This window comes from Papilio xuthus, unplaced genomic scaffold (assembly GCF_000836235.2).
Source record: "Papilio xuthus unplaced genomic scaffold, Pxut_1.1 DF829129.1, whole genome shotgun sequence".
Taxonomy (NCBI): Eukaryota; Metazoa; Arthropoda; class Insecta; order Lepidoptera; family Papilionidae; genus Papilio; species Papilio xuthus.
The window spans coordinates 913,855-928,096 of NW_013529520.1; the positions used below are offsets into that span (position 1 = coordinate 913,855).

Genomic DNA, 14,242 nt, shown 5'->3' on the forward strand with positions numbered 1-14,242 from the left:
ATAGCATATGTACAATATAAATATTAGTTGAATTACTAAGTATATTACTTACACAACAACTCAAATACATTTCTTATAAGAATTCCATATCATAGAGTGTGTAAGTATGCTTTGCAAGAGTTATATTGGGGTTCGAACCCAAGACCGCAACATAGGATGTCCATGAACCACTAGATTAGCGTTTTAAAACAGTACAAATGTATATTATAATTCATTTAGAGAACCCTAATTCCGTCCTAATTCGAGTATTTAAATCATTATGTACTTAATTCATTCTATCAATGTCAGTGTCCTAGTAAATACATTGCAGTAAGTAATTTTCCATTATATTATAAATTGTCACTCAATCATATTATATACTCATATTATGTATATGTTATTTATATTTATTGTCATAAAAATATATTCTCTTTTTACATCATTATTTGGAATATAACAGGAACAGATTACCAAGTAATTTTGTTAAAATTAGGTCATATTAATAGTTATGTAAACTCCATCTACATATCTCATATTCTCTAACTATTCTGTTATTTCACGTGCTCTATTTCTCAGAGTAAATTACGTATTACAATTATACAGAGTATATAGGATATTATTGTATAATAGCTACGATATAATAATTATTCAAAAATCATCAAATCATTATGCAATCTCCGATATTAAATTAATATTTATATTAATGGAATCCGAGTAATGTAGATGAAATGATATCGTCATTCTTGGCTAACATTTTAGTCGTATTTTATTTGAGTTCTCTACAGTAATTTCTATACTACATTTTTATATTATTGGTCAATTTTAATGACCTTGAGACTTATTCAATTTTAACCACAGACAATAAAATGTGATACTCGAAATAATTAGACTTTGTAACTCGAAAGAAATGTTATTTTTCTGCGTAGTTTTAGGCATGATTAGTTATAATCCTTTGGCGTGAATGGCACGCTTTCTTTACAAAGTCAAGTGTCAGAATGATAAGTGAGGGGACATAAACGTCGACATTTTAGTAAGGCTAGTATTGCAGCGGTACACCGGCAGTGTCGGATTTTCTGCCTAACAGTAGGCACAACATATTCCATAAATTCTAGTTGAATTGAAGATTGAAGTCGAATTTAATAAATTAAATTACGTCTTATATACTTTATATCTTAAACTTCTTGTTAAGTCGAATTAATTTACATTGTTCCTTTTCTTCCCTTCGAGAAATCTCTTGAATTGTAGATTATAAAATATTACAAGACAAAATTTTAATGTAAAAAGTTCATAATATGTTTATTTTCATAATGGTTGACCTTTAAAACAGTAATTTGACATACTTTTAATGATAAATTACATAAATACAAATCTAATCGTTAAATAAATTATTTTATCGTAGTTTCTTTTGAAAGATATTGAATGTTTTGTTCGTTAATAATTTATACATATTTCTTGTTATCTCATTATCATCAGCTCACTATACGTCCCCACCGAGGGGCTCGCAGCCTACCCTAAGTCACGGGTTATTAGGCCATAGTCAACTACGCTGGCCAAGTGCGGGTTGGTTGACTTCACACATATCTTTGAATTTATTCTCTGATATGTACAGGTTACATCACGATGTTTTCCTTCGCTGTAAGAACGTCGGATAAATGTACATATGGTAATCGGAAATCGAAAAACACATTGTTACATGGCGGGATTCGAACCCAGGACCTGCAGATTGCAAGTCAAGTGCTTGACCCCTGAGCCACCGACGCTCTACTTATCTAGTTGTTTGTCTTGTACTTAAACGATTAGACAAGTTAGCCGTCAAGTGAATTTCAATTTCAACACTATAATCTTTATTATACCGTAATCTAATACCGGATTATCTTTTTTTTTATATTATAAGGTGGCAAACGAGCAATCGGCTACCCGAAATCGCTGAAATAGCCAAGTGACCGTTGCCCATAGACATACGCAATCGCATATGCGTTGCCTACCTTTAATCGACGGAGGATAGGATGCACAGAAAGAGAATATTTTCCCTTCCCATGCATCCTCTCATCCGGAAAGTCCACTTCCACTTCCCATCCTTTCCTTCTAAGAAAAAGGGTGAGAAGGGAAAGAGAACTAAATTAGAATCTATGAAATAGATAGTGTAAGAACTGAAATCTATTATTTTGGCTGTAGTTTCAGATAATAATTTTTCTTATTTAAATTAATTAGTATGTTAACTGTGAGTTTCTGAGAAAAATAACCGTTTAAAAAATATTTTTTATCATTGTTTTCTTTTTCAAATATGGTGTCAGAAACCCACAGTAAATAATATAAGTTAGGATGGAATTAGACCACAGAATGCACAGACTCGTAATATTTTCTCTGCGCCATCATAGAAAGAACGAATGAAGAAGTAACCACGAAAAAAATAGTATTTTTTATTCTACAATTATTAAATGAATGTGTAGCGCCTTATATTAAGTTGTATCGAAACTTAGTAAAACATAATTAAAGGTCAAAGTTATCATGTCATTGTTTTAAGTAGCTCGTAATATCTTAGTAATATTATTAAAATATGGTAATATGAAGATTACAAAGCTTAAGTGACACTTACATTGATAAAAGAATATTGATTGTTATACGACCCATCAATCAGGATTATTTTGTAGGCTAATCTTATGATATCAAAATAAATAGTATTAGGATTATTAAAAGCTCATAAGTTTAGGATAATTTAGGTAAATAAACAGTATTTAAAGTTTCACAGACAAAATTTAATCTTAAGCGCTACGACTGATTTGAACAACCTAAAAAAGAAAAAATATCATCATCATCAACAGCTCACTATACGTCCCCACCGAGGGGCTCGGAGCCTATCCTAAGTTCAGGGTGATTAGGCCATAGTCAACCACGCTGGTCAAGTGCGCGTTGGTTCACTTCACAGATATCTTTGAATTTCTTATCAGATATGTGGAGGTTGCATCACGATGTTTTCCTTCACCGTAAGGACGTCGGATAAATTTACATATGTAAATCGGAAATCGAAAAACACATTGGTACATGGCGGGATTCGAACCTAGGACCTGCAGATTGCAAGTCAAGTGCTTGACCACTGAGCCACCGACGCTCCTAAAGAAAAAAAAACATGTTAATTTATACAGGCTAAAGAGTATATACATAATAAATATAATCATTAAAAATATTTTCGATTCATCACATATTTTTATTTAAATGGTTGATTTTAGCTATTATTTTTTTCAGAAATGTATTTACTCCTACTCGTCTCGTTATTGGGATCCGCGCTTTGCGTCCCACTGGACACTGACAATGACGTCACAAGGAACGCCAATTACGAGCACTATCTCCTGCCGGGAGAGTCCTATCCGACATTCTATGACGTCAGACTCTTCTTGAATCCTGACGTCACGGACAATTTCCGTGGTGAAGTCACTATCAGGATAGTACCAAGAAGAACTACAAATCAAATCGTACTCCAAGCAATGGAAATGCAGATCAATAGCATCCGTCTAACCAGATCCGACAGTCTACAACAGAATCTCTTCTTGAATTTCGTCCAAGCGACAGACGATACGCATTTCCTAACAATCAACTCTAATACACCGCTGGTTATGGGACTAACGTATATTGTCGACATTAGTTATACCAGCAGATTTGCTGAGAACATGTTCGGTGTATACATATCTACTTACGAAGAGCCTGGAGTAGGAACACAGTAAGTATATTTCAAATTGTCATTTCGCATAAATAACAACAAATAGAGGTTAAGTTAGCATAGTTAAATGAAGTAGATCATCTTGAAAAAGAAATAATTACAAACGATAAATCCGTTCTTGACCACTGCAGATAAATTTAGTTACTACATATCTTGTTAATGCTTTACCTCCCACAGGTGAAACTAAGAAAAAAGACATAGAAAAGAATCGATAAGAAATAATTACTAAGGGAATCTATATTCGTTATATCTTAAAAAATGGTGTGTTACAAATAACTTCTATTCTTGGGATATTATAGATAGAATAGTTTTGGTATCTGCAAGTTTACAATTGTATTTTAATAAGAGGATATCTTTAATCAAATATGATGTTTTAGACGTCTGATTACGTCACAACTGCAGCCGACATTCTCCCGGCGAGCATTCCCGTGCTACGATGAACCGGCTTACAAGGCGATCTTCAGGACGACCATTTATGCGCCGCCCGCGTACCCTGTCGTCAGAAGCAACATGCCTGAAAGAACTGATCTATTAAAGTAAGTAAGAAGGTAAAAATGCTTGTACAGAGTATTTTTTATTTTAAATAATATTTATATATAGTATTATAAATAAAATCATAATTTCTGTGTCCTTCCTATATGTAACGTACAGAAAAAAACTTGGTTCATAGAATCTCGTATTATACTTTGTCACGTATATAAGATAATAATTTGATAAAACATACTATTTATTCGGTAAAAAGAAGCTTGGACCTAAAATTACTACAACTATTATATTACCCTTTAATTGTTACAGACCTGAAGTAGCTGGGTACCGCAAATTCGAGTTCCAAGACACTCTTATGATGTCATCATACCTCCTCGCATACTTAGTATCAAAATTCGAGTACGTCACCAATGAAGCGAGCCCGCTCTACAATGTTCCGTTCAGAGTATACTCTAGACCTGGTACTCAGAACACAGCTACATTCGCCTTGGACTTCGGCCAAAGGAATATGATCGCTTTGGAGAATTACACAGAGTTTACTTACGCTTTCCCCAAAATGGATAAGGCAGCTGTACCTGATTTTGCCGCTGGTGCTATGGAAAATTGGGGTCTTGTTATATACAGGTTTGTATCACTGTAAATTAAACGTAATACAATATTGTGAATCATTATATTAAGTAGTACTTTTGTATGGTCTGTGCTAAAGTTGTCCGTATCTGTTTAATACATGTTTGATTTAAATCGACCTAGAAAGAAACCAAAACATTTCTGTCTATTCTTGCATCCAAATATATTTTTATAACTTTCATTGCTAAATTTACATAAGCTTATTTTTTTTATTCTGTATAAAATCTCTATTTAAACACTAATAACAATTTAAAAACACGTAGAGCTGTAATCTAGAAATGGTTGTCATTCTCAGAGGACCGTTTACTCCGGTAACAGCGCCGAGACCTCATTACGGAAGAACAAATGAACGCATTCCCTGAATTAGCTTCTCAAGAATAGGTTCTCGTAATGACATATTACCACTCATTTTATTCAAACTGGAAAACATATGAAAAATTTCTGGTCATGGATTTAGACCTAATTTTTTTTTGATGGATTAAAAAAAGTGTTACCAGATTACCAGAAAGATGATGACCATATTCATCTTTTTCTTTCTATTAACTTTGTTAATACCCTGATGAACAGAGAGGTAGCTCTGCTGGTGCGCGATGGCATCACAACGACCAACACGAGACAGAACATCGGTCGTATCATCTGCCACGAGAATGTTCACATGTGGTTCGGTAATGAAGTCAGTCCTACAACATGGACGTACACATGGCTGAACGAAGGATTCGCCAACTTTTTTGAAAACTTCGCCACAGATTTGGTGAGGGATTACTTAAAGTTGCTTACTGGGCCTACTATAAATATTTGAGACAATCGCCTTCGTATTGTCATCGTCGAATATAGCAAAATTAGTATGAAATTTTTGGTGTACTTCACGTCCGATACAAATCTTAATACCAAATTTGTCGATAACGATACGATGGCAATTGTCACAAATAAACGTGCTAGGCCCACTGTTATTAAATCTACAATAAATATCTCCCATAATTAACTGTAAATATATGATTTTGAGTATGGTAGTTAATTAACCTTCCAACAAATCGTCTATTAATTGTTTATTGTGATGAATCAGGTGTTACCAGAATGGCGTATGATGGACCAGTTTGTACTGCTGTTACAAAACGTATTCCAAAACGACGCTGTGCTCGGTGTCAACCCCATGACACACCCCGTGTACACCCCTTCGCAAATCATTGGAACTTTCAACGCTGTTGCTTACCAAAAATGTTAGTACATCCTGTTTCTATTTTAAGCACGTTTTAACTTAAAATACAATTTGTATTTAAGTACGTTGACTTCTTGACCACCTAAGCTTTCAATTACATATTTAAAGTTGAATATAAAAACGTTATTTTTTTTCAGCTGGCTCCGTGATTCGTATGATGCAGCACTTCCTAACGCCCGAAGTGTTCAGGAGGGGACTTATCATCTACTTACGAAACAAGTTAGTAGTTTCAACATTAAGTTACTAGTCATTTTAATATTATGTTACTTTAAAATCTACTTTAATAATACAGAATTTATTAAAATTAACGAGACCTTCCAAATAGATTTTCACACATTAAATAAAAACAAAAAAAAATTAAATGCGTGTAATTTATATTCATCTGATATAACACAAAATCCCTATTAAAAATCAGAGTGAAAAATTTAGATTTACTTTTGCTGATACAAATATTGATTCCAGTTCTCGACGCGCGGTAACTCCTCCGGATCTTTACACAGCTCTCCAACAAGCACTGGATGAGTCGTCGCACAGTATACCCTGGCCATTGGCAACCGTGTTGGACAGGTGGACCAACCAGGGTGGTTTCCCCGTACTCACTGTTCGACGTTCTGCACCTGGCGCACAATCTATTTATGTATCTCAGGTAATTTGTCCAGTTTTTTTTTTAATTTTTTTTGTGAGTTTTTGGCTTATACTAGAACAAAAAAGCCTAAAAATCTTTTTTATCACAAACTTATTGATTTTCAAAAAATCAAAGTGTAAATTAAAGGTTACATCTGATTGACGTACTCTATAGCTTTTACAAGACGTCTATAAAAGTTAAAAGTAAATAAAAAATGATAAGAATTCGTACATTCATATTTTTCTTATAGGAACGATTCCTGACTAACAGACAATTATCGTCTAATTACCGCTGGCACGTCCCCATTAACTGGGTGTTGTCGACCAACGCTGACTTCTCAAACACCAGCCCTCAGGGTTGGGTACCTCCCACCTTCCCCGCCGTCTCCTTCGACATTCCCGGACTATCCAGTGCTGATTGGTATATTGTCAACAAGCAACAAACAGGTTAGTTTCTTTCTTGAACAGATTCGTTTTAAAATTATATTGTATGAACCCTTATGATAAAGACGAGGGAGGAAACAAGTTTTTTGGTTGACAAAGATCTTTACATATAAGGGGAAGAACTTCAGTATCACTTTCTTGTACAGAAATTGAAAGCAATCTATGAACTATTTTAACTAAACGAATTTTACCTTTACCATATTTAAAATACAGGTTACTATCGCGTGAACTACGACGTTGAGAACTGGCAAGCTCTAGCTCGTGTGCTGAACTCTAGCCACCAGACCATCCACGTACTGAACCGCGCTCAAATTGTCGATGACTCGTTCAACCTTGCGAGGAATGGCAGACTTGTAAGTATTATAATATTTTTTACTTGGGTCATGGCTGATTTTGACTTCAGCCGTAATTTCCATTTTTGCTTGAACAAGTATTTTTTTAATCCGTTTGCTTTTGTATTTTTGGTATATTAAAATTATTCTCTTAAAATAATTATTGTGTAATAAAAATGAAACGAGTCTGAAAATTCACGTACGTTTCGTAATAAATGTCAAAATGCCAAAAGCGCTATCTTCCTCCAGCATGTTTTCCTTCCAAAACGACGCGATGGCGACGGTCGCTCCACCTGCACAGAGCATCGCATTACAGAGATGATTGATTCTTAAATAATAAGTCGTATGATGAAAACCTAAACAGTAGGTACATGTCTTTACAAAAGTAAATAGAATTCTATTAGTGATTCCATATGCGCTTTCGAACTAACTTTTAAAGAGTTGGGTGTTATAACGAGAAAAATTAGGCAAAATAAATTAAATCATAATAATAAATTCTCCAAGCACAGGCAGTCTCCAAACAGGCAAATACTTGCTACAATAATAAAACGAAAAAAAAATTTTTATTTCAAAAATAATTTGGTACACTCTGATACCAATAGGTATCCTATGTCAACAGTATAGGTTACGACGAAACCACGCCGTCAATACTATCGGGCGGCGGGATATTAAATTTATCAACACGTCGCAATTTTGAGGGATATTTTAAGAATCTCAAACCTCATCTCGCCAAATACCTCACAAGTATAGATACGTTAATATTAAAATAAGTATTTAATAATTGAAATTATAAATCTTTAAACATTACAAAGACATTTTACTGCAATATGTCTTTGTGTCTGATTTTTATTGTTAAGTTGTCTTTAAATCTGGTCGGTCTCAAAAAAGAGCTGTTGTTATATACGAATAATGTACAGTTGTGGCAATCCGCGGTGTTCCACATACAGAAAAACCAAATAAGTAGCAAAGGATAGTTATAACAAGTAACCAGCCGCTTACTACTGACAGACCTTTTTTTCGTAAAGACACATTAAAAACCTGCGTCCTATTGGTTATTGTTCTGTGTCCTCTCAATGTGGAAAAAATATTCAAACGACTTTTAAGGTGCAACACCGCCAGATTCCTCGATTGTACAGTTGTAATATCATTACGGCGATGTCGGGATAAATAGCTAGTGTATTTTATTTAATCAATCTTTATCTTTTACCTGTGAAGTATGTCGAAACTACTATTACTCACTTCGATAAAAGAATGTTGTTTTCTTATCATTTCGTCACCTGATCAATTGATACACATCACACATTGCCGACTTACAGAGATTCCATACTGCCGTCTTAGAGAAATGCCACACGAGATATCAGCTTAAAGATGTGTGGTACATTTAATTAACACTATGTAATCTTACTTCTACATTTTCCGTTTCTCTTATTTGGATTCTAATGAGCAAATAAATGTGTCGCCGCTCAGTTCTACTCCGATAGTCCCGTAGTACTTCAAAATTTATTAAAACTTTGGTAGGATATTCTGATGATGATAAAGAAGGATAGTACACTAAAGGATCCAAAAACAAAAATTGCGTTTATTTTGACATGGCAAAGTTACAACAGTTTACTTCTAACTTAGTTTCTTACAAACTTGTGTATTTCTATGCCTGAATAAATCTGGATGGAATTCAGGATATACATAGGTTACAATTCGGTAGAGCGTATAGCCAGTAGCCTAAACTAAGTATGCATAGATTTTAATCCAATGCTGACGATGTCGCGGGCGACAGCTTGTATACAAAATGTTAATCTCCCCTCTAAACAAACAGAGCCGCTTGTACACGATACGTGACAAAGCATTCGAGCGACGCTAAACGGTTTACCATCTTATAGATGTGATTTACGAGGATTCTTCTAGCTTATTATATTTTATAACATATAAAATATTTATATTCACGTTAAATTTTATTGAACAGTGTATAATTAAACAAGTGGTCGTGTGGTTTTTTAACTATTTATTGAATAGTTACTTAAGTAATGAAAATAAGAAAAAATAGCCCGCGTTCTAGTAGCACACTTATATCCAATGAAAGTCTAATGCACCATTGTTGCCAGCACAGGAAAAAAGTATATAATAATTTGAATGTTGCCAATACAAATAGAAATTAATGAGAATTAAACAAAAACAATAAATAATTTATGTGAATTAATTGAACAAACAGACTTTGTGTTTTTGTAACAAGATTTAAAATGACTTTCACTATTTGATTTCTTACATTTTCAAGTACCGTTATTGTAAAAGAAATTTAAGAATAAAAATGTATTTTCCCCACTATCTGTGGGTTTGAACATTTTTATCGAGTTTTTTTAATCCAGATTAGATTAATATATCTATAACTTCATGAGATAATCTTTAAGAATTTTAAATTGAAAAAAAAAGACAAAATAAATTTGAAAAAATGTATTTGCCTTTGTCGAATTTTAATTAATCTATTTGTCATGTTACAAGGACTTCCAACACCATACATCATATTCTAAAGTCTGTCATATGTAATCGTATACTTAATTGGAATTTCTTTTTCGAAATTATGAAAATTCACTTTAGTTATAATGTGATAAAGCACGACTAAATGGACTATATTAATTTGATTTTAATATTTCCTTATTTTCAATATTTTTACAGAACTACGTCCACGCGTTCGAGATCTCTCGGTATTTGGTGCAAGAGGCTGACTACATTCCATGGGCGTCCGCTAACAGCGCGCTGAACTATTTAGACATTGTCCTTAGTGGCTCCGATGTTTACGATCTGTTTAAGGTTAACTAATAAACTGTTAAAATAATAACTAACCAAGACCTCAAAGTATGCTTCAATTCTAACATAATTGTCATCCATAATTTTCTTTCGAATGTTTTGTCCAAATGGCTGTCTAAAAATGTTTTGGGTTAACATCATAAAGTATTGAAACTTGTTATTATTATTTCTGTTAATTATGATACTAACCGTGGGTTTCTGACTTCAAAATCTCTGAATAAGATATATCGCATAGCTTTGACAACACAGAATATGTATTAAACGGAGACTTTGGACTCGGAAACCCACGGTAACACACATATCAATGATGTTACAAAGAAGTATATTATTTTAGCTAACAAACCTATATTCTATTTTATGAATCAATGTACGAAACCAAAAATCTTCAAAATTAAGTTATTTTTCTATCAACAGACTTACATGCTGGAACTATCAACTCCACTGTACGAACGTTTGGGTTTCTCTTCTCAATTACCAGAAGAGCACGTGACCGCTTACCACAGGAACATCGTACTTGACATCCACTGCAGACTCGGCAACCAACACTGTGTGAACCGCTCCCAAGAACTTCTGGAGCAGTTCAGAAATAACCCAAGTATGTAACCTAAGAGTATTGTCGATGCGACGGTCGAAATCAATATTCCGTCTTAGATATCTATTATACTATGGCATTCGCATCTCAATAGATCATGTTTATCGACTATTGCGATCTTTAAATCAAGGTCCTAAGATGAATAAACATCGCCGATGAGAAAGCTTGGTGCGAGGTCCAATATTAATTTCGGCAGTGAGTATTGAAGAATGCAACTAAAAGAAAATCTTAAAATCTTGAACACATACAAATAATATGTAGGTTATTGAACAAATTACAAATCCAATATCCGTTATATTTTTGATATATTGTCAGTAACAAAGATTTGAATGTAAAAGACGATTGAATTTCAGGTCAGCGTTTGAACCCTGACGTTCAGACAACAGTATTCTGCTCCGGTCTTCGCGGAGGTGACGTTAACAACTTCAACTTCCTTTGGAATCAATATCTCGCCAGTACTGATTCCAGCGAACAATCCATTCTACTCAACGCTCTGGGCTGCACTTCGAATGCGGAACGACGCGACTTGTGAGTTATTGGCCCGATATAAATTCTATGCAGGTTTGACTATCGCATAATGGTTTATATTGAATAGCTGAGGTTCCACATAAAGTGCTTGGAGCAAACTATAAAATGGATAGTTAATGCAATTTATATCTTGTATTACAAGCGAACTTTTATTATTTAACTCATAGCATTGTCCGTTTTTGTTTTAAATATAAACTTGTATGGACTCGCTTATAGCATTCATCTGTTACAAATTTAATATCATTAAATAAGTAAAAAAAAAACAAATTTAGAATTTCATTGCATTGCCGCGTTGTGGAACGGTCTGTCCTCAGCGGTTTTTCCAAACCAATACGACTTAGGGACCTTCAAGCAGCGAGCATATTATTTCCTTAAAGGCCGGCAACGCATCTGCAGTTCCTTTGGTGTTGCAGATGTCCATGGGTGTCGTTGATCACCTCGGTATTCCCGCCGCTCGTTTGCCTCCTTCTCTTATAAAAAAAATTGCATAAAGTTAAATTAACTTCCTCCTTTTCAAATCGGTTAAAAGTAACTGTTCTTAGCATTCTAACCGCAAGTTTAAAATATTAATTAACTTTTACAAATTGCAGCTACCTCAACCAAGTGATTAGTGCAACGTCAGCAGTGCGCGACCAGGATCGTCACTCCGTCATCGTCTCCGTCATTAACTCCAGCCCCGAGAATATGGAAGTGGCTCTAGACTTCGTTATTGAACATTTTGCTGCTATCCAACCAAGGTGAATATTAACACTTACAAAATAATTAAAAACAAATGACAATCAAGTCGGCGCGATGTTGTGTTCATTTCTAAGTCTATCTCCTCGGTGAAAAATCAATTTGAATCTAACATTTTTGACTTTGTTAGATTAATTTAAAACCAAACTGTAATAGTACAATTTATTCTTTTCTTATAAGACCAAACTCAAGGTATTATTCTGTGATTTATATTCATGATGAAGCAAACATAATATTTCTATGTACATTCAAATTTACAACGTGTTTCATTTCCTTTCCTTTATGGATAATAGCATGAAAATTTCCACCCATACAATACCCACGAGGCATTGGAAACGCGATATAATTTTCATACGAATGCGTCCCGCGCTGAATAAGATGCTTTCAAGCATGTGATTGTCCCAAATCTTATGTATTATTAATATTTCAAAACATACTTTATTCCTATCTTGTGCTTTCGAACGACTCAGTAACCTGTACATAACACTATCAACACCTCCATGTCCTTGTCACATTCTCGTAGGGTCTGCGTCCCAGGTTTCCGTCCATCATATCAAGTTATCTTCCGTCATCTTAGTTGTCGTTCCCTTCTTGATCATGTCACCTTTCACGTAATCCATCCGTCTCTTCCCAGGCCTACGACTACTGATGTACCCTTCCACATTCTTTAGTTCTCCCTGTCACATGCGGTTCTTCCCTCCTCATTCAATCACCACGCTAAACTTTTACTTCTTAATTTCCTATGTGCAAAACAACAACATAAAAACCAATTAAGCCATTACTTCTTACTTATATTATAAATGCGAATGTTGAGATGGACGGATGTTTGTTTGAGTGTACCTCCAGAACGGCCGAACGATTCTCGGTGGGTTCTCGGTGAAATTTGGCATGCGTATAGAACATATTCTGGAAGAACATATAGGGTACCAAATACGTTTTTTTTATTTGAGTCGCGGCCGACAGCTAGTAAGGAATAAATATTGAACATTTCTATTATATTTTCCAGAGTACAAGGTCTGACTGGAACAACTAATATCCTCAACGCCTTCGCTAGAAGATTGACAACTCGTCAACACGCGACAAAGGTAAAGTCAACATTGCAATAAAAGTTTCACGACCATAATAACATAAAATAACCATTTCACTCTTTTCCTTAACAGCCCAATGTCTTTAATATACGAAATATCATTTCTTTATGACACATAACTTGCAAAATTGTTAGTTTTATAAACGAAAAATTGATAATTTACAACTAAAAAAGCTAAAAAAAAATAACTAATATAATTTAGGAAATTAAGACTGAATTTTTATTGTTTTCCAATACTTTTTTAAATACAAAGAAAATATAAAATAAACAATAAAAGTTAATTAAAAATATTCATAATAGACTAATTAAATTAATTTAATTTCAGATCGAAACATTCATCAGTCGTCACCAATCTATCTTTACGGCTGGTGAGTTGGCAGCCATAGGAGCCATCCAGGAGAACATCGCAGCTTCAATTGCTTGGAGCGAACAGAACTACGCTACAGTCAGTTCCTGGTTGAATGACAACTTTAGAAGCAGCGCTAATATTGTCACTTCCAGCTTGCTTATTCTTATTTCTATATTTATCGCCGTTTACAATATTTAAGAATATATAACTGTATAGTTGAAATAAGAATCAATTTAAAGCAATTTGTTATGAAAATTGACGTATATTTGTCCGGTGGCGGCACCGACTAGTTTCCGAGTAGTTTGAAAGTTTGAATAATTTGTTATAAATTTTCTATTAACGAAGACTGATGAATTGAGATTGTAATTTAAATATTGAATTTGATAAAGTACTTAAAATATATTAAATCATACCGAACAAAAAAAAAGCAAAAGAAATCATATAATATTATATTATTAAGCGTAAAATATCTGCGAAAAATATCTTTATTACCGACGTTTATATGTTAAGTCTATTTGCAAATGTTTATTAGTAATAAAGCTCTAGCATAGTATTTATTTTTATATGTTTTTTTTTAAATAGGGAATAAAATCATTTTGTTACATAAATAATTAATTTTTTTATTTATATTCCTCCTTTTTTAACGCTATATAAAAACCAAACCTATTTACTAGCTTAATTAAATACATACTTGTAAATGCATATAAATATTAATTTAATTTTCACATT

General features: G+C 33.8%; 1 protein-coding gene across 1 annotated transcript; it reads left to right on the plus strand.

The window, feature by feature from the left end:
* Positions 1–268: 268 nt before the first annotated feature.
* Apn2 (aminopeptidase N) lies at positions 269–13,831 on the plus strand. The gene is made up of 16 exons (XM_013316270.1): positions 269–309; positions 3,223–3,694; positions 4,072–4,230; positions 4,490–4,804; positions 5,375–5,558; positions 5,871–6,024; positions 6,161–6,242; positions 6,486–6,669; positions 6,899–7,094; positions 7,305–7,444; positions 10,091–10,225; positions 10,637–10,817; positions 11,168–11,342; positions 11,933–12,079; positions 13,084–13,162; positions 13,490–13,831. Exons 2-16 carry the CDS (start codon positions 3,225–3,227, stop codon positions 13,709–13,711), a joined length of 2,823 nt encoding a protein of 940 aa, XP_013171724.1. The 5' UTR covers positions 269–309; positions 3,223–3,224; the 3' UTR covers positions 13,712–13,831.
* Positions 13,832–14,242: the final 411 nt, after the last annotated feature.